The sequence below is a fragment of the Acanthochromis polyacanthus genome, chromosome 2, assembly GCF_021347895.1.
Source record: "Acanthochromis polyacanthus isolate Apoly-LR-REF ecotype Palm Island chromosome 2, KAUST_Apoly_ChrSc, whole genome shotgun sequence".
NCBI lineage: Eukaryota > Metazoa > Chordata > Actinopteri > Pomacentridae > Acanthochromis > Acanthochromis polyacanthus.
In genome coordinates this window covers 7,176,418-7,198,197 of record NC_067114.1, presented here as the reverse complement: position 1 = coordinate 7,198,197, position 21,780 = coordinate 7,176,418, and the positions used below count along the sequence as shown (strand labels likewise).

General features: G+C 38.5%; 1 protein-coding gene across 1 annotated transcript; it reads right to left on the bottom strand.

Moving 5' to 3' along the window:
• Nucleotides 1-237: 237 nt before the first annotated feature.
• LOC110949447 (transmembrane protein 255B) lies at nucleotides 238-21,523 on the bottom strand. Its single transcript, XM_022191536.2, has 9 exons — nucleotides 21,274-21,523; nucleotides 20,470-20,612; nucleotides 20,225-20,287; nucleotides 11,419-11,508; nucleotides 9,476-9,556; nucleotides 9,018-9,103; nucleotides 6,404-6,563; nucleotides 5,519-5,665; nucleotides 238-3,244 (listed from the first exon to the last, which is right to left on the bottom strand). Exons 1-9 carry the CDS (start codon nucleotides 21,335-21,337, stop codon nucleotides 3,008-3,010), a joined length of 1,071 nt encoding a protein of 356 aa, XP_022047228.1. The 5' UTR covers nucleotides 21,338-21,523; the 3' UTR covers nucleotides 238-3,007.
• Between the last annotated feature and the right edge of the window lie 257 nt (nucleotides 21,524-21,780).

Below are 21,780 nucleotides of genomic sequence, written 5' to 3'. Positions count from 1 at the left end.
TGGCACTAAAATTTCATAGTTTAGTATGTCGTCCAAAATGTCACTGAAAACGTCATAGTTTAGTATGTCGTCCAAAATGTCAGTAAAACGTCATAGTTTAGTATGTCGTCCAAAATGTCACAAAAACGTCATAGTTTAGTGTCGTCCAAAATGTCAGTAAAACGTCATAGTTTAGTATGTCGTCCAAAATGTCACTAAAACGTCATAGTTTAGTGTCGTCCAAAATGTCAGTAAAACGTCATAGTTTAGTATGTCGTCCAAAATGTCACAAAAACGTCATAGTTTAGTATGTCGTCCAAAATGTCACTAAAACGTCATAGTTTAGTGTGTCGTCCAAAATGGCACTAAAATGTCATAGTTTAGTGTGTCGTCCAAAATGTCACTAAAAAAAATCATAGTTTAGTATGTCATCCAAAATGTCACTAAAAAAATCATAGTTTAGTATGTCGTCCAAAATGTGACCAAAACGTCATAGTTTAGTATGTCGTCCACAATATCAGTAAAACGTCATAGTTTAATATGTTGTGCAACGTGTGAAAAAAAGTCATTTTAGTATGGCTAAACTATGTCGTTTTAGTGAACTGAGCAGCCTTGGTGGAGTACTGCACTCTCTGAGTGCTTTTCTAGTTAGTCTTGCTTCGAAGTGAAATAATACAGCAAAAACACCTGGTACTGGCAGTAACAGTAGCACTGATGGTACTTTTAATGTTTAATTCAAAGGAAAAGTTTGAAATTTTAGGGAAATTCAATTTATTTGCCTTTTTGACATGAGCTGAGAAGACTGACAACAAGAAGTGCCAAACTTAGCACATATAGTAGAAAAGTTGAAATCTGAGCGTCTGGATTTGTCCAGAAAGCTTCTTATTGCCGTAATTACACTTTGTTTTTATGTATATAATGCGTTAATAATGTGCCTTTTATCTACTGTACCTGCACAAGTGGTATCAGTCTTCTCATCCAATGGAAAACATTGGCCTTTAAATGTGAGACGTTGGTAAAGCCCTTAATCTACGTGTACGGATTTCTTCGAGGTGCCAGTTTAACACGTAATGTATTTAATAGCAGCAGCAGCTACACAATCCCATCCCACAGCAGTTAACATGCATCATCAATGCTTCATCAATAATACAAGCAATATACTGACTGTAAAGTGTACATTAAATTATTCACACAAACACGATTTAGTAACAGCAACATGAGCATCATTTGCTCTCCAGTTCACATTTCAACAAAGCCCTTTTAATTGCTTGTACAGCAGAGAGAGCAGCGAGACAATTCACAAGTGGGACCTGCAATCTGGTCTATACAAGTTAGGACAGAAAGGACTATCAGCTCACAGTCGAGTGTACAATGAGACAAATATTTATATGAAATACATCCAACGGTCAGCTTGAGGCTTAAAGGTGAAGACTGATGTTGGGAAACTTGCTTATTCGCTTTACAGTTGGATTTCTTGAGATGCAACTTGTTACAAGTAATGTCATTAGTCAAATTTAGAGGTTGCGTGACTAAAACAGGGAAGGCTGCAGTTTCAGAACTACATTTCGAGGACCTTTATTTTTCTTTCGTTCTTTCTCTTTATAAATAAAGTTTGATTTGATTTGATTTTGATTTCTGTAACAGCGCCACCTAGTGAAGTGGATAAGTAAAGAGGTAGCAGATTGAATTGAGAACCACATTTTGGAGCAAGATGGTGTATGTACATGTAATGACCCAATCCACTTGTCAACATGCAACTCAGGTAAACTGCAAGACAGCAAGTAGTGTTCTGGACAGAATAAACCTTTAAAATTATAAGGATTTAGCTAATATAGTATCGTGGAGTGGAATGAGCCTTTAAAACAATAAGTGCTTAGATAATGTAGTATTTTCGGGTGAAATAAGCTTTTAAAATAATAAGCACTTGGATAGTACAGTATTTTAGGGTGGAATAAACCTTTAAAATGTATATGTACTTGGACATTGTAGTATTCTCGGTGGGATAAATCTTTGAAAAACTGTATGTACTTGGATATTGTAGTATTTTAGCAGGGAAAAACCTTTACAAAACTGTCTGTAATTGGACATTGTAGTATTCTCGGTGGAATAGAGCTTTAAAATCTATATGTACTTGGACAATGTGGAATAAACCTTTAAAATGAAACTTGGATTATATAGCATTTTGGAATCAAATAAGCATTTGAACCAATAAGTACTTGGATAATGTAGTATTTAAGGGTGGAATAAGCCGTTATAATCTATATTTACTTGGAGACTGTGGTATTCTGGGTGGAATAAACCTTTAAAATGATAATTATTTAGCTAATATAGTATCATGGAGTGGAATGAGCCTTAGATAATGTCGTATTATTGGGTGAAATAAGCCTTTGGATAATACAGTATTTAAGGTTAGAACAAACCTTTAAAATATACATGTACTTGGACATTGTAGTATTTTAGGTGGGATAAATGTTTTAAAACTGTCTGTACTTGGACATCGCACTATTCTTGGCGGAATAGACCTTTAAAATCTATATGTACTTGGACAATGTAGTACTCTGGGTGGAGTAAACCTTCAAAACAAAACTTAGATTATATAGCATTTTGGAGTCGAATAAACCTTTGAACCAATAAGTAGTTGGATATTGTAGTATTTCAGGGTGGAATAAACCTTTAAAACAACAAAGCTAGCCGTTTACTTCTACTCTTTGTGCTAAGCTAAGCTAACCAGCTACTGGCTGTAGTTTTACAGGATCACAATCTTATCCAACTCTCAAGAAAGTAAATAAGCACGTTTCCTCTTGTAAAAACACTGGAAATGACTTACTCATGTCTATAGAATCACACTACACAGCTATAATCTCTGTTTGTCTTCAGTTCAACGCTGTTTGACACAAGAAATGTAGCATCTTAAACCAGTAGTTGTGAAGCCCACATGAGTGTTTCCTCTCTACACCTATGAAATGTCTTGTGCTACATTCAGTCTGACAGGTAAAGACATTATTCTCCAACGCGCCCTGCGTGTTTGTCAGAGGTTGCAGCATGCGTAAGGTGGAGGTTTCTCAAAGGGGCTGTAGGAGGCTCCGTAGAGGACCGGAGCGTTGGGGGTCAGCATGAAGCCTCCGTGGTCCTGGGTGGCTCCCTGTGGCTGGGCCTGGGAGGGGACCAGAGAGGGCTGCTGGTTCTGGTTCTCCTCGGACGTAGACATAGGGCCTCCGTCTGGCATCATCTGGGGGGTGTTGGGCGGCTGGTAGTTGCTGTTGTGCTGTGAGAGAGGAGGAGAGACGGGGAGTGGTAGGGTGAGGCGGTATGTGGAAGTTCAGCCAAAGATACTGAAGATGATCTCTGACATTTTTATGTAGAGTGTGGTTTGCATTTTCTTGCTCTCTGCAGTTTGGTTAGCAGCCACAGAGATATGAGCAAAGATGTGAAATCTGTTATAACTATTCCGAGAGACAAGTTGAAGAAAGAAAGATATGAATCTACACTGTCGTTCAAAAGTTTGGGTTACCTAGAAATGTCCTTCTTTTTGAAAGAAAAACAGCTTTTTTTCAATGTAGGCATCATTAAAAGAATTACCAATACAGTCTAGATCTTGTTAATGTGGTAAATGACTGTTCGAGCTGGAAACAGCTGATTTTTAACACATGGGTATCTCTTGACAACATGTCAAGAGATACCCATTTTCCATTGAATTTGGGTTACTTTTGACCCATGTTGTGCATCAAAAGGTTAATGGAATATCTACATAGGGGTACAGAGGAACATTTCCGGTAACCATCACTCCTGCATTCTAATGGGCGGCATGGATCAGTGGGTAGAGTGGCTGTCTTGTAACTGGATGGTTGCCGGTTCGATCCTCGGCCTGTTGAGCTCATGTTGAGGTGTCCCTGAGCAAGACACCGAACCCCTAATTGCTCCTGGTGGGTCGTGGTTAGCGCCTTGCATGACAGCTTCTGTCATCAGTGTGTGAATGGGTGAATGTGATCATGTAAAGCACTTTGGATAAAAGCGCTATATAAATACAACCATTTAATGCTACATTGTGTTAGCTAATGATGTTGAAAGGCTAATTGATGAATAAAAATCCTTGTGCAGTTATGTTAGCACATGAACAAAAGTGTGACTTTTCATGGAAAACATGAAATTGCCTAGATGACCCAAAACTTTTGAACGGTAGTGCATCTGTAGAATTTAGGTGGTTGATTTGTCACAGTGTGGTTTATGGCACCTGTTCAGAAAGCATCAATCAGGCATTGTAGTATAAAAAAATTGGATTTATCCCTGAGTAGTTGTGGTAGTAAGACTGAGCTCTGCAGATTTTTACCTCAGCAATGTGGACGGTTTTGTTTCTGGCCTGGAGTTTTGAAGGGGAACTCTAGACTAGCACAGCAAAGACAAACATCTGGTTGCCAAACTAGTACACTGGAATCGAAGCAGGGCTATTTTCACGACAGATATTTTGACTTGTCATAGTAGGCAACACAAAGGTATTTTTTCGTAATGTTAAAGGTGGCTCAGTTTTAAGTTTGAGTACAAAAGGGGACCACAGCCAGATGTACAAACAGACTAACAACTCAACACTACTGTGTCCTCAGCAGAGTCAAAGTGGACAAAGAACTGGGGCAAACAGATAAACTTAAACCTCATTAACAATTGTCATTTGATGATTGGTTGAGCAGGGTTTTAGATCTACTGTATGCAGGACTGCACCATATATCACTGAGATGTGCACAATAGTTAACACACTACAATTTTTTTGCTGCTTGATTTAAAAATAAGTTGCACTATTCTAACTTTCCAGGACTAATTTACAAAAGAATGATAAGAATAATATATGATTCTTGGAGTCTTTTGTGGCCCTAATTTGTAAGATCTGGAGATGTGCAGTAAGGAGCAGGAGAGAAACAAAAAGCCACGCATCGATTGTACATTTTGGCCACAGAAATCATGATGTTGACCAAAACCAGGGAATCAGTAATCAGGAGTATCCTGCACGAGTTGACACAACTAATTTATCTGATAATTTAAATCTCCATAACAAAACTATTTTGGATGCTTTTGCCTTATGCTTTTTTCAGCTTTTTTAGAATTTCTTTTTTTACTTTTAGAGCAGATGCAGTCCCCTAGAAAATCTTTCTGAATGATTAATTCATGAAAAATAGTTATTCAAATCAGGTTTCATCAGGAAAACTAAATAAGCTGTTTTCCAACAGTCCTAGTTAGATGATAAATCCAAGGGTTGAAGTTGCTGTAGTTAGTGTCCAAGCATCGTAAACACAGACCTCTGTGAAAGTTACAAAGACAAAAGTAGAAAAAGTACTTGAACAACCATTTCTCAAAGGCGATCACCCCTCTGTGCTTGTTTTACTCTACAAATTTATGTCCTTGAGCTGAAGAACACCAGCTTCTGCATTTAGCTGTTCGATGCACAGAGATCGATGTTTCTTGTATTCAGCCATCCTAAATTTCACCATTTACACCTGTGCTTTTCCTTTTTTTTGGTGTGCCACATGCTTTTATTCACAATTTTGTCCACCTGCATTGGTATTGGGTAGTTGGGGTAGGCGGGCAGAGTTTGCCCTGAAGAACAGAAGCCGGGGTAGCTGAGCATGTGCTGAGTCGGGTTGTATAGGGTGTGAGGTGGAGGCGCCGGGCTGGGAGCCATTGGTGGAGTGGGTTTATCCTGCAGGAAACCATAAAAAAACATAAAAAAAATGTTTTAGTTAAGGCAGATAAAGGAGGCTGCTCATTATATGAAAGGTAATGAAGTATGATTGCTGCCTAACGTACCGTCGGAGCCGCAGTGAAATAATAAAATAAGATGAGAGATTTTCATGTCCTTGAAATAGATTACCAGACGGACATTCGTGGAAGAGAAATTGCATTTTACAGGCAGTGAAACAAATCTGCCCGCGCATAAATCAACATTATGCTTGACATGAAGTAGTGGAGGAAAGAAGAAAAGCTAGAATGTGAGCATTAACAGAGTCAACATATAATTGAGGGACTTTTGAAGTCTATGGGATACATCTTGCATACATTTTTATTGAAGGTAAAAAAAATCACATTTTTTATGTTTACTATGATCATATCTTTACAGATTCCATAACTATTTATTTTGGAAACAATCACTTATTAAGAAAAATGACTGGATATCACTAAAATGTCAACTAAATCCCTGTCCAAATTTAATAACTACCACAACAATAATAAAATGAGCTTGTTCAAGACTAGACTGCTCAAAGTCACAAACTGTATTTGGCCAGTCGGCCATAAGGAAAGGGCACACATCAATGTCAGTCATGTGCTATTACAGGCTTATTTTTTTGTTCAGACAGGCTTTAAAATTACTTTCCTTGAATTTTGTGTAACTCCCTGACTCCAAATAGATCTGTCTTTTATCCTGGCCCCTTCTGCTCACCATTTCTTTGTACGCTCCGAGGATGGCGGCGGCGATGATGCCCAGGAAGAAGCCGACCACGCTGAGCACCACCGAGGCCCACAGCAGCCGGTGCAGGTGGATGACGTCCCAGCAGCTGCTCACACCGTTGAACTGGTAGTAATGAGAGTGGTGTTCTGGGCTGGAGGGGAAGAGGACAGAGGTCAGTACAGCTGGGAGGCAACTTCTGATTCAGGATTTTAATCATTACTGCTATAAACCACAAACTGTGTGGATAGACAGTTATATTAGATATACTGAGTTTGCACCACAAGAGGAATTCAATTATTGATTTAAGTTTTTCAGTCAGTTGGAGGAGTTGGTTTAGGACAGTTTCTGCTCTGATTTGTCTGAAAGTTTGGATATTTATAAAGATGTTTGTGGACTTTCATATCAAATATTTTACAGTCATAAGAAAACATACAAATTGAAATTATGTTAAAGTTATCCTTCACATGCTTTAACCACAGAAAAGAAAATCCAGATTAGGAACATAAAAGCGCAAAGACTCAATTAAAATGCTGGTTCTCAGATGAGGTAATGTCATAATAAGCAAGAAACTGAAGCTCTTTTTTTTCTTTTTACATCAAGCGAGAGTGAAAATATGTGCAACATTCGATTTAAGTACATCTGTTTTTCAATGTTTTACTTTGGTGAGGATTTTTTTTACTTGTTAGGAAAAACAAACCTACATGATGAAGCTGAAGTTAGAACACAAGGATTTGTTGTGAAAAAGATTCTGGGAGTCTTAATAGAAACTGAAACTGTGAACCATGGCACATCAGTTTGGTCATTAGGTTGTCACTTCACATGTAGCACATTTCTTTTTTAAATGAGGCTATGTTTGACGGAACATCTAGATAAAATATTAAAGATAAAAGTCTGAAATGTTCACTCTTATTTCTCATCATGTCATTGATTTAGGATCTACAATATAGGGCAAGTAGATGAGCTGAAATATGGAAAACGAATCAGTCATCATGAAAAGTCTCCTTGAGCACACCACAAGTAGTCTGTCTACCAGTATTTTTTGTTTGTGGTATAACTTGTCACACCTGCTCAGTTATTCACGAAAGTTCAACCAAAAATGATTTACTTTTTTAAATATTTGTGATCAAGCTTTAAATATTAAACTGTATTCTGTGTGTTTCACTTTCTATTATTGTGACAGAAAATGAGAAAATATTAAAACTGCTTCTCTGCATCATCATTTTTTTTTAATGCGTGCTCAAAGTTTTTCTGATTTCAATCCACTCATAATCAGGTATTATTTGATCTGCTTGTCCAATATTGCAGAGTCTTAATTAATGGCTTCATTTGTTAAAATAAAAACTAGGCTTTTATTTTCAATACTTCTTGAGATATTGTTGTTCAAACATGGCTTCAAATTTCACTGTGTGAGAAAATGTACAGAACGCGAGTCATGGGCAATGTTTTATTTTGTGTTATCCTGTAAAGTATTTGAAAAAACAAGCTAAAATTTCCACAGACACCATTTTAAATGAAAAAGTCCAGAGATTGAGCTGAAGGCCTCTGATGATTGGAGATGAATAACTCAGTGGCGTCATTAAAAATTCCAGCAGTACAGCTCCCATCTTCCACTGCATGTGACAGGTGGTTTCACTTTAAATCTTCCAAGAAGGGAAGAAATCAAAGAGTCTCTCACACGGTCCATCACTCACACTCACGTTATTATTTTATTGTGCCTTCGAAGCAGCTTTTATCAGCTCATGACTGATGGATGCGTTCAGGTGTTTCAGGTGCTTACAGAAAACTGTTAACATCGAGGACTTGAAAGGTGGCTGCAGAAAAGAGACTCCTTTAATGCAGCCAAGTGCAAAAATCACATGAGGCCTGTCAGTGTCCTTGAGGAGTTATTTCCATCAGCAGTGTCTGAAAATACAGTTCCTAACATAGTGTTTTATAGTAAAAATAGTTGAAAGAAACAAAGAAAAGCCATACCTGCTTTATGTATAGTTTGTATACAGTTGTAAATACTTCAATTTTATATAAATTTTTACCTTTTGTATGTCACATTTTGCCCTATTTGGAACTCTAAGCATGCTTTTAAAAGGAAATATTTATTAGTAGAAGTAGTTAGTTTGATTCTATTGCAGTTTTACCTTTCTATGTTCATATCTGCAGCTTATGTTTACATTTTCAACATTCAAAATGCTTTGTTGAGCATGTTTTGTGTTTACTTTTTGTGTGTTTCTGAGCCCAATATGTTAATATAGTAGGTCAAAGGGGAAAAAATAATAGTCAGACCATGTAGACATCGATGTACTGAAAAAAAAGATGCCAAACATGGGCATGGTAAATGTCTTTTTATGTGGTATATGAAGGTAAAATCAAAGAATGCAAAAACAGCCAAAACAGGCTGTCAGGGTAAACAAGTAGTCTACTTTAATGAATGAGGAATGATGGTTGTTTTTGACTGAAAAGTAGAAAATTCATGTAAAACATCATGCAAAGGACCTGAAAATCAAAGTTAGTCGCCGGAATCATGCAAACCCAGCTACGTGATGCTTGATTGTCCCGTATAAGTTGTGTTCACAGAGATAAAGAAAAGCAGTTTCTCCCAAAAACATCTCACCTCCCACAGTTGTACAGATAGCAGCAGTAGCAGGTGTCACTCCTCAGCCTCAGCTTACACGTCTTGTCGAACGAACGACACGACACCTGTAGTGTCAGAAGTCAGAAAAATTAAAGTAGTGCATGAAAACAGAAAAGCAGGGGGAGAATAAAGAATTTGGATGAACAAATACATGAAACCGTTAATTCTATTATATTGGAATTTGGTTTGATGAAAGAAAGAAAAGATGCAGCTGTTGCTTTCAGTCAGTCAGTGCATTAACATGACTTGACCACTAGATGTCACTGTCACACTTTCAGGCATCCAAAAGGCTACAAAATCAGGTATTCACCTTAAATGCATTATTTACACCTTTTATGAGGCATAGATGTGTTACTCTAAGTCTTTTGATAATTAATCTATTCGTTTAAATATACTTGCTCAGTGATAAATTTCTTCGGTGCTTGTATGAGAATCACCTCAGTATAGTAGCTGTCATAGAGGTAGCCCGATCCACTGGAGTAAAAGTCACACATGTCCTCCTGCAGGGGCCTGATGTCCTGAACAAGTGAGAAGATCCGTAAAATTAGTGAAAAACATAATCATTTAGAACCACAATATCAATATTTTTCTATGCACTGGGTTCCTTTGAGAACTAAATCTCCAGGACTGCATAGTTTCAGCGATTCTTCTTTTGCCTCTTGTATCATGTGTGTGAAAATGAATCCCTGCTTGTCTTATTCTGTGCACCTTCTTCTTCTTCTTCGTCTGCGTCACTGCAGCAGTGAAGCTTTACAGCGTCTATCTGCACAGGATGACAAAACCTGCTGCATTAAACCTCACTGGACTTTATGCAATATGAACGTAATAAAACCATTTTCACCGACCAAAGCTTGAATGTGCAATAAATGTGACTTTTACTGTCCCGAGAGCACGATGTTTATATATCTGCAGAGGTTAGATAGCGCCGTCGATACCAGTCCAGTTTTAATACATTCATTAGCGAAACTGAGGTGTCGACATCTGCAGTATCTGGTAAGAAGCACTCTGACTTTGTTTGACCATTTTTGGTTTGTTCACATAGAAATATATAGAATGTGTGAGTTTGTAAAATCTACAGTTTGTCCTCCTTGAAACCATCCATCCATCCATTATCTATACACCGCTTAATCCTCATGAGGGTTACAGGGGAGCTGGAGTCTACCCCAGCTGACTTAGGTTGAAGGTAGGAGACACCCTGGACAGGTCACCAGTCTGTCACAGGGCTACATATACAGACGAACAATCACTCTAACATTCACACCTACGGACAGCTTAGAATTACAATTATCATTTAACCTCAGCATGTTTTTGTACTGTAGGAGGAAGCCGGAGAACCTGCACAAAACTCATGCATGCAACAGAGAGAACATGCAAACTCCATGCAGAAAGATCCCGGGTAGGCCGGTACCCGAACCAGGGATCTTCTAGCTGCAAGGCCAAAGTACCAAACCTCTGTGCAGCCCTCCTCCTCTAAACCCTGTTGATTTATTGTTCACTTCTTTGCATCAGAATTCTCCGTGGTTCAGAGAAAGGCCACATTTAATCAGCACTACTATCCTGAAAGTTTCTTCGGGTCTCTGCAGGTCGAACACTGAGATTAGTCTCCCTGCATCTACGCATTTCCTGATCTGACCGACGTGTCCCAATCGTCTGCTGACCTGATCTGGTTTGAGTGTCAAGTGTTTGTTCAGACAAAACAGGTCGAATTAATTTGTATATCTGTCTTTTCAGGGCAGACATGTCCACTCTCACAACAGTTTCACCATTACCATCGACAGCGTGTCTTTCTCCCCTTCCTTGCAGGTCAACAGTCTGGGTGTTGTCCCTGATAGCATTCTGTCATTCCAGACCCACATCAGTAACATCACTCAGTCTGCATACTTCCATCTTCATAACATCAACCACCTCCGTCCCTCTCTCACCCCTGTCAGCACCACTATCCCGGCCAACTCTCTGGTCACCTCCCGCCTGGACTATTGCAGTTCCCCCTCATGTCCCTCCATAAACTCCAACTAGTTCAGAATGCTGCATCCCAGATTGTCACCATTATGGCCCTCATAAAACAAGAAAAAGAAACACTTCTTTCAAGGAACTTTTACCATGAAATAAGTGAAAAAATCTGCCAGTAGAACAAGTGAAAAATGGCTTGGCAAGATTTATTGAAATAAGATATGATATTTAGGATCTTGAGATCTCAAAATTAGCTGAGAAAACTTATTTTAAGCTAAATTTTACCAGGATTGTCAAGCTTAGGTGTCTTAAAATAAGCCAGATATACCAATAAAGAAAGCAGTTTTTCTATATAAACAAAATATATCATTATCATTATCATTATTATTATTATTATTATTATTATTATGTAAAGATGTGTGATACTTACAATGAACTCTGATGCAATGATCCCATCCATGATGGCACAGAAGAAAGACGCGATGACTCCCAAGCTGATGAAGACTATTGATGCCACAAGCTAAAAAGGAGGTGGAGAAAGAAAAAAAGGTAAATTGTGTTAAATGTATTTAAAAAAACAAAAAAAACAACATGCCCCCAGAGTGAGTCATGAAGCTTTTGTTTTTTGTTATACACTGACTGTTTGGATTGGAAACAGATTTGTGACAGATTTCTAATTGTGAATACACAGAAGGTGTAAAATGCATCATAAAATTACAACAGGAAATCTGCAACATCAATCAAAATGTTAGAATCATCATTTCATTACTTCTCAGTGCGTAATGAACGATTACAGTATCATTGTCATTTTCTTCTCTGCTTAATGTTCTGTTTATGAATTAATCTGCAGGGATTTTGCCTAACTTTTTATCACTTTACACACACAAACTTGTGCATCTAAGCGTTTTGTCTCTGCTGTGTTTGTCCTGATTGGTCATCTGCAGTGTCTGGGCTGCAAGCAATAAAGGAAATGTACAGCTTTTTGCTTTGCCAACTCAGAGGCGCTTTGTGGCTGATTTACAATCGGAGGAACGACGATCAGGACAGAAGGACGACCTCTCGTACCAGCGAGGTCAATCTCATTCCCGCACCTGTCACACACCAACACACACACAAACCCACACTGATTTCTGCTCTGATTACTGATCAATACCCTCAGATTATCAAACAAACTGAACGTGTTCCTCTTTCTTTAAGGTTTCTACTGTAAGATGCAGTCATGTTCTGGTATCACAGCAGACCCGGCTGGCTGATCACAGATGTCTGATCGTAAACTTTATCACTGAGCATCGGTTACTGCTGCTTCAATCGCTCCTTCTGGACCGAACCTCCTGCACAGAAACACATGCTTTTTTTCTCCCTGTCTCTTCTGGAAGCAGCAAGGAAAAAAGAGAGAAGGTAGAGCAGCTTTTCATGCAGGTATTTAAACAAACTATATGATTTATTGGAGGATTTCTTTGCTTTTATTTCTCAATCTGGGATGCAATTTAAGATCTTCAGTCTTTCCTGATTCAAATTATGTCACATAGAAGACGTCAAAACAGACCTTTAATCAATTATCAGTTAAAGGTGCAAGTTGCCTTACAGTCCAGACAACAGCCAAGTTTTTTTTTTTAGAAAATTATTTTATATCTGACAAGGAAATCTGAACACGATGTTAAAACTAGTAGATTTTTAAATCAATTTTCTCTTGGCAAAGTGAAATAAGAGCCAGCCTGGAGAAAATAAGCTTTTTTCTGGGTGGGTTTTATCTGCCGCTGGTCCAGACTCTCCACTTCATTAGCGGTTTAAATGACTCCGCTTTTATGGGCTCCGAGTGGGAGATGAGGCCAGCAGCAGAGACAATAGAGCCTGACAACTGCATTACTTCACATTACCTTAGCACCAGCTGCTGGCACATAAAACATCCGCGACACTCAAACCTCCCCTGATACGGAAAAGTCAAATACTGTAAAAGATTAGAGCCACACACACACTGTAGATCAGGGGTGTCAAAGTCATTTGATTGACATAACACTGTTTTCACGTTGTATATTTTTACACACTGTTATAACAGACAGGTTACATTAGCAACCTGAAAGCTTCGTCCATGGTTAAAATACGGAGAGAAATACCAATAAAAGACAAAGAAACAGTTCAAGAGAAGGAAAGACATTAAAGATAAAGACACAAAGTGGTATTTTATAGCTTCAGTAAAGATACCTATCATGTTACGTAACTAAAGTCGCTGACCGCTGCAAGGTCTCCTTCCCTGCTCAGTGGTCCAGTGTCCAATCATGACCATAGCTGGACACACTGCTAATAAGAAGCGATCGTCCCGCGGCCTGTTGGGTAAAATACGGCCCTTTAAAGGTTCACCGCTCTGCTCCTGGAGCTGCAAGGTGACCATGAGAACGGTAGGATATGAGATAGAGGCAGTAAGTACAGAGGAGCTGCTGGAACCAGGAACATGAGCTAAATGAAACACTTAGTCATAAAGAAATCCTACATGGTATCAGAGCATTGGAGCCTGTCATCAGGGCGGCAGGTGGAGTTTTTCTGTCTTTTACAGAGAGAATTTCAAGCTCCAAAAAGGATGTAATGAAACGTGGTGATGTAGGAGTCATTTATTTAATATCAGTGACCACAGAGAGGACTGGTCATTGAAATATTCCTCTTTAAACACTGAGAACTAGACCGTGTTATCAGAAAAAGTCTCCCTGTCAAATAAAATGTGAACAAATACTGTTTTATACCAGCAGGTTTTACACTATGCTTGAGTTTTTTTAGTTGGCAAAAGTGCCTATTTTTATACAGTAGACAGCTCATTCTCTACACTGTAAGGTGTTGATTTTGCCAGTTTTCAATCCAATAACAAGTACAATATTTGTATTTATCTCACCATGATTAATATTCACTTCACACTGAACCTCACAACAAAACGTTCAGACTGCCGTCCTGCTTCTGTCCCTTTTACAGGGTAAGAAAAAACAAAAAATCCTCCAGGGCAGTGTTTGAATTACTGTCTGGCTTTTAGGGAAGCTCACTTTTTTTATGATCAGAAACAACAGATGCAACATTTATAAAGCACTTGATTTGAATTTTATTCATCATTGTTGCTACATAACAAGAATATGAATAAAATGAGTAAGGAAACAAATGAAAAGTAGCCTGTTTCAGTGCCACAGAGAGTTGGATTTGCTTTTGAGTTTTGTTCCATCCAGAACATTAAAACCACAATGCTAAAACTTTGGGTTCTGGCATTTATCTGGATGTTACTTTGACATATAGCACCCAATTGTTGCACACGAAGCACACGGTCTTTTCTACTACTGCATAAACTGCTCAGGAACAGCTCGAGGACCACGACCAAGAGCCCTAGGCATTGATCCAGGCTCCCAATTTGCCAGATATCAATCCAACCGATTACCAGTGGGATGCACTGGAAGCTCCAGCTGGCAGCAACACAGGACCCAAAGGATCCAAACACTACATGACACCCACAGAGATCTCATGTTTTGGCCGCACTAGGGGTACCTACGCAATATTAGACAGGTGATTTTAACAAAACAGCTGATCAGTTTCCTACTTCTCATTGTCTTAGTTCATTGGTTTATAACCTCTATAAAAAGTCAATTGGGCCAATATATAATTGTGGGACTTTTTGTAACATAGTTGACATTTTTTGTTGTTTTCAGGCCTAAAATCAACATGGCCGCCTATAACCAAACACCACATGGCATTTTTAGAGAAAGATTCTTCTAAATATTGTATATACAATTGAGTAAAAATGAAACTGAAAATTGTTTATAAAGACATTGTAGAAAACCTTTATATTAAATAACTCAGAAAGCCTTGGAGTCTTCCAGTCTTTTCTCCAGGAGGAAATGACATCATGTGGAGCAGGTCAGGTGATCTGGAATTAACACACTTCCTTGAGAGGTGTTTTTGTAATGACTATGTGGGTGTGTGTATGTTGGTATGTTTGTGTGTGTGGGTATGTATGTCTGTTCGTATGTCTACGTATGTGTGTGAATGTATATGTGATCGTGTATCTGTGTGTATATTTGTGGGGGTGGAAGGTTTCGGGTTTTTCACAGTGTTTTGTATTGTGTTGTTTTTGTTTTTATCCTCTGTGAGGCACTTTGTGTTAATCTACTGTATGAAAAGTGACATATAAATAAAGTTGATTTGATTTGATTTGACTAACTTAGTTGAAAGTGATTTCTCAGACAAACATACAATTTTTTGTTTTCCATATAAAATTTGATATATTTCCAAAAAGGAAATATCTGTCATGATTATCTCAACTTAATAAAATGAACACAATCAAAAGAATGTTTACATAGGCTCATTTTATTATTGTTTAGCTAATTAGAAGGTGGGCTGCACAGTGTCGTAGTGGTTAGCCCTTTCGCCTTGCAGCAAGAAGATCCCCGGTTCAAATCCCAGCCTGAGCCTGGGATCTTTCTGCATGGAGTTTGCATGTTCTCCCTGTGCATGCGTGGGTTTTCTCCGGGTACTCCGGCTTCCTCCCACAGTCCAAAAATATGCTGAGGTTAATTGATAACTCTAAATTGTCCGTAGGTGCGAATGTGTGTGCGATTGTTCGTCTGTATATGTAGCCCTGTGACAGACTGGCGACCTGTCCAGGGTGTCCCCTGCCTTCGCCCGAGTCAGCTGGGATAGGCTCCAGCACCCCCTGCGACCCTAGTGAGGATAAAGTGGTGAATAGAGAATGGATGGCTGGATAATTACAAGGTGGTTGTTACTAAATTCAGACGATTATTTTAGTTGACATTTTAGTGATATTCAGTCATTTTTTATATTAATAAGTGACTGTTTCCATACTATATAATTATGGAATTTGTAAAGACATAATCATAATGAACATAAAAACATTATTTTTTTGTTTTACTTTTAATAAAAATGCATGTAAAATATGTCCTATGAACTTCAAAAGTCCCTCAATTATATATTGACCCAATTACAATCGAACCAAAACTTCCTTGTTTAACAGCAGAAGATGAACTTGCCACTTCTTTGACCATTTATAGCTCAAACCACATTAAACTCCTTATCTGGCCACTTTATGAGGTCTAAGGACCAAAAGGTCCAACAATCCAGGAAGCGAGACAAGCTCCAGAGCTCTCAGGTGTCCGCGGTATTGTGCTATGGTTAGTTGTTCTTTAATGAGTGGCCTCGCTCTGCCAGTCGGCTCTCGTGTTACCGTACGAGACTCAGATGCAGGAGGGAAGAAGACACCTGTTTGAGACGTCATGACTGCAGAAAGACACTGTAGACCAGCGCTGGTGTGGCAGCGATCGCACCATTAAAGTTTAAAGCACAGAAGTGGGAGTGACACCAGAGACAGCAGGTAGTTGTTCATGTCTTTCACACATTCAGAGCCATAAACACAACATGAGAAATGAAACAAGGAGTATGGGAAAATACTGAATCAAGCCTGACTTTATCATTTTTAAATGAAGCTTTATATTCGACTTTGTTAGCTGTACGTGCACACAGATGCTGCTTTGCTCCTTATGTGTAAACAGCAAAAGGACGACCATCTTTGTAGACTGGATTAGATACGGTACGCTTAAAGTAAGCCAATGTGATCTGAGCAGGCACACGACACCCTGGACGCCACATGAAAAATTCACAACAAACACACACACAGAGAGAAACTGATGTACCACAATCACATCAACAGGCACGAGAATCATACAACTCTATCATAACAAGACAGTTTTTGTATTTAGAGCCCCAAAATAAACCTCTAATTCTTAATTTACTTTCATTCTGATGCAGTTTTAGCTTTTTTGAACATACTGAGAGGTGAATTAGTTTAGTGGTACAAGCAGAATCATGTTTTTTGTTGCCCTTTTTGGTCCATATGTAACCAAGGGCCTAATAAGGACCTCAAAAAAGACACCACTGCTTATCAAGATTACTTCAAATTCAACAACCCGCCTTCCCAGGCCATCTTTGACATACCCGCCAAATTTAAAGTCAACTGAATGAATGTTTGTCAAGAAAGAACAGACGCAAACATAGGGATTTCTTCATTAACAGTCAGATAATATTAAAAGGGCTACTAAGCTTTTGTTTTGAAATTTAGCCATCTTTCATCTCCTCATTTCCTCTAAGTATCTCCACTTAGACTGTCCTATAAAATGGCAAAAAGTACACTTAAAAGGAAAAGACTGAGAAGAATAACTACCATCAGTGCACTGGGTTCTTTCTGCCACTAAGGAAAATTCGATGTGTTTCGATGATTAGAACTATTTCGGAGGTGAGAAAAAGGACTCATTCTGCTGAGGTTTCAGTGTCACCGGTGTAGTTTTCAGACACATGCAGGATTTCATGTACTGTGAACGTGATACTGACTCTACGACTTTAATGACACTGCACAGCTTTTGGTTGCCCTTAAGTCGCACAGGTTGACAATTGACTATTCCAGCATGGTTGAGATCAGCTCCAGACTGATTGGAGGTCAATTAACAGTGTGGAGTTCTTAAAATGAGTCTTACCCACCCTAAGTTTGCAGGGATTTTTAAAAGTTGACTGTCTGAGATATACTCTTTACAGACGGATCTTTGGTCTTCCTGTCAGTGTCTTCTCTGGAATCATTAATGATTGTTTGAACCCACAGAGAGGAACTTTGATGATAGTTGTTGACGAAATTTCACTCTTAGCCCTTCGAAGTTTGCTGCAGTTGGGTGTTTACTGGTATTCCAGCATACGGTGGGCTTACCAACACAGAGCAGGAGTCTGTGAAGAGAAGCGAGCTAGAACATTTGCAGAATACCCAATTCATAGGGATGGTCAGAGGGTAGGGAGGGTGGCCGTATGTAAATACAAAGGTGAATAGTGGTTAATTTGCGTACGGTTGCTCATCACGAATAGAGGGCAAGAAAACAAAGAACAAAAGGTGGTTGAATGAGACAACAAATGGTAAGATAGGGGTCTGACAGGCGGTAACAAATAAAAGATTTTAAAAAATGTGGGAAATGGAATGAAGGACTGACACTAGAAGGCATCACGAGCAGAAGCTGTGCTATTTTCTACCTCATTTTATACAAGTGTCACTGCCTGAAATAAAGGATCCCTGCCAGCAGCTGACCAATACTAATGCAATCTACCTCTTGTCATTGAAGTCCAGAGACAAATGCATCCTCGTCCCCTCCCAACCACAAATCCAGTCACATACACCGGACCAGGCACAAGGTCCAAGAACACATTACGCAGCCATCAACATAATCGGATTTGCTTCTTGCTCATAACGGAGCAATTTCCCACAAAACTGTTTAGTGAATTTGCAAAGTATGTAACACGATCCTACAATTTATGGTGTATATATGTCCTGTTTTCCAGGAACATGCCTCATTTTTAGAAGACAAATCTTAGGAAGCTGACAGAAATCTCCTTGACACAGAACAAATAGGACTGGAGTGCACTGCACAATTCATTTTTTAATCACAACTAACATGGCTTTGTTGATCAGGGGACAAAAAAATAATGTCCCCCACAGTAGCTTAAGTCACTAATAAGCCTGTAACTAGTTGCTTTCTTTACACAGCTTGGCATTTCACAGCACATTATGGCCACTAACTTGCAGTATGTGGAACAGAATCTGACCAAGCACATAACATTGTTACATAAGAGATACATATTTATCAAAATGATGGGCATAAGTTTAAGATTTGAAAAGTTAAATCAGGCAAAAACATTTTTTGAGATAGGAAATTTGGTGTGCAGAAGAAACAGACAAACTATGACATGTACGATGCATGTGGCTTTAATGTCCAATGAAGCTTCAGCTCCAGTGACGTAATGGAAAATTAAACAAAACGTTGGATGTATTAACTGACACAATGAAATGAACACATCCAACAAATTCTCCGATTTCCCAAATGCCATATCTGGAGTACATTTTTCATTGTTTTTGTTGTGCTCTGTTCTTCTGCAGCAGGTTAAAGGCACCCAGTTGCAGAACTAGCACTAGCAGTTACTTAGCTCAATACTCAGATCAATATATAATTGCGGGACTTTTTGTATCATAGTTAAAATTTTTGCTGTTTTCAGGCCTAAAAATCAACATGGCCGCCGATAACCAAACACCACATGGCATTTTTACAGAAAGATTCTTCTAAATATTATATATACAATTGAGTAAAATTGAAATTGAAAGTTATTTGTAAAGATATTGTAGTAAACCTGTTGATAAATCCACACTTGACTCACACACTACTTTATATTAAATAACTCAGAAAGCCTTGGAGTCTTCCAGTCTTTTCTTCAGGAGGAAATGACATCATGTGGAGCAGGTCATGTGATCTGGAATTAACACACTTCCTGGAGAGGTGTTTTTATAATGGGGAACTTAGTTGAAAGTGATTTATCAGACAGAGATACAATTTGTTATTTTCCATATAAAATTAATATATTGCCAAAAAATAAATATGTCATGATTATCTCAACTTAATTCAAAACAATTTTTTGAATAAGCTTATTAATGTTTAGCTACTTAAAAGGTGGTTGTTATTAAATTTGGATGGTTATTTAGTTGACATTTAAGTGATATCCAGCCATTTTTTATTGACAACTGAGCATAATCATAATGAACATTAAAAAATTTTTTTCTTTTAACAAAAATGTATGCAAGATATATCCCATGAACTTCAAAAGTCCCTCAGTTATATATCGACCTACTCACATTTTGTATCGGAAGAAAGTTCATATTAATTTGCATTTTCCTTTGATCATTTTCTGGAGAATTTTTGCACTATATTTATATGGAAATATCACTAAAATCTACCCTTAAACCCTCATTACTACCAAATTGTTTGTGACCAGTTCAACCACTGGGTCTTTTTGTTTAAATTATTCAGCTATTTTATTTATTCTACTTTCTGGCCAGCTAGTCATCCTACAACCCCTTGGACTTTTCGTGCAACAACATGTAAAGCTGCAAACCCCAGGTTGGAAACCACAGACTACACAACACAGAAAGAGACAAATTATAAGAGCATGTCAGGTATAGAAAATAGAGATGTGCACAAATGGTTTATCTGTGTTTTGTGATCCAGGCACGTCTTTGAGGCAGTTTTTTTTGGCAACTACTGAGTTGTAGTATACTAATTCAATCAAGTGGGCGCTCTAGATGAAGAACAGAAAAGGTCTTAGATGAAGTGAATAAATTAAATCGTCGTTTATATGTTACTTTCATACAAGTGACAGAGGCACAGACTCACCATGGGTCTGCGGTTTTCCACCAGGTGGATGCCAACGATGCCCAGAAACGCTCCAAAACTGAGCTGCAAGGGCAAAGAGAGAGATCAGAGTGGAAGGTATGAACAGAAACAATAAAATTCAGCCGAGGAAAGAACTGAAAAAATAAACAGCGCACGTCACTAAGTGTTTGAGGGCTTCATGTTTGAGTTCATTCTCAGTGTCGAGACAAAGAAATGTAAACACTGTGGAGATGATAGTGACTCACGGTGATGCCAGAATAATATCCAGCGACAGGCACGTTGTCGGTGCGAGTGGCGGCGACCAGACCCAGAGCCAGAATCACCAGACCCAGACTCAGCAGGGACACGCTGATCCACAGAGCAGTTTTCCTTCGACGCAGGTACTGAGCTGAACAGGAGAAGCCTTTCAACATTCATTACAACTAAATCATCTTCCCTCTGAATCCAACTCTGACCAGGAAATCTAAACATCTGAACAAATTTTTTCTGAAGACAACATACAGAAAATGAAATAATTTATGTCTAAAAGTTAAAGTTTGGCTTTTAAATCTTAATAAGTTACTATCAGTAAGATGTAAAGCACTTTAATTATGCAGGTCTGTCCATGTTTCATTACTAAAATTGTACATTTTAAGCTATTTCTACCAAATTTATGATTTAAAAATGCATCATATTCACACATTTATCACTAACAAGTTTTGTTTTCACTTCTGGAGTTTTAGTTTTGAAGCACATTCTCAGTAAAGCATTCTTAAGAGCAGTTTTTAACATCCTAACTGTCTGTCAAATGAATACATAGGAGTAAAAAGGACTATTTTAAACTGGATGGTGGTGAAGTAAACATATAAAAAGGATAAGCCGTTCAAGTTTACTTTTCTGAATAAAGAAAGTTGTCTGTGAGAGTGAACTTGCTGTAGCAGACTTTTTGCTCACACATTTATTGCTGCACATAAAAATAAAATAAACTCGAGCCAAGCGCAGCGCTGATTAAAGCACACTAGAGAGAAGACATGCACAGTATTGTTGAGAAGAAGTGGATGTGACTATACCTGCTGGATTCAGTGCTTCTGCGGCTGTTGGCTGAGCTATCTGCGGGGTTTCAGGCTGCTGCATGTTGACTGAGGACGAAATAAACTCTGAAATGAAAACACAGATCAGGTAGAAGAACTGGTAGTTTTCTGAGCCGAGTTAAAACTGAGTCCTCATCACCCACGAAGCCACAAGAAGAACTTCTTCTTTATAATCCACACATCTGGCTCATGATCGAGAGTAATTGTTCCTCACAGCTGACTCTCTGAGCTCAGGAGGGTTTAACTTTACTAGAAACCTGACAGAGAGAGAAGACAGAGCTGCAGAGAGAGAGAGAGACCAATCAGCTTCCTGCATCCACCTGAGTGATAAATTATTAAATAATGTGTCTTACATAAGTTTGATGCCACTTTAACTTGATTCCCCTTGAAAAACCTAACAGAATATGGATAAATTCTACATAATATAGGATAAATCAGTGGGTATGATGTGTTTTTGTTGAGTTTTAATAGAATGTGGAGGCTGCT

Coding starts and splice junctions, on each gene's coding strand:
- LOC110949447 (XM_022191536.2), bottom strand. CDS start 21,337: ATGCAGCAGCCTGAAACCCCGCAGATAGCTCAGCCAACAGCCGCAGAA. Junction 11,509..20,224: donor TGGAAAACCGCAGACCCATG/GTGAGTCTGTGC, acceptor CCTCCTTTTTAG/CTTGTGGCATCAATAGTCTT. Junction 9,557..11,418: donor TCATTGCATCAGAGTTCATT/GTAAGTATCACA, acceptor TCACTTGTTCAG/GACATCAGGCCCCTGCAGGA.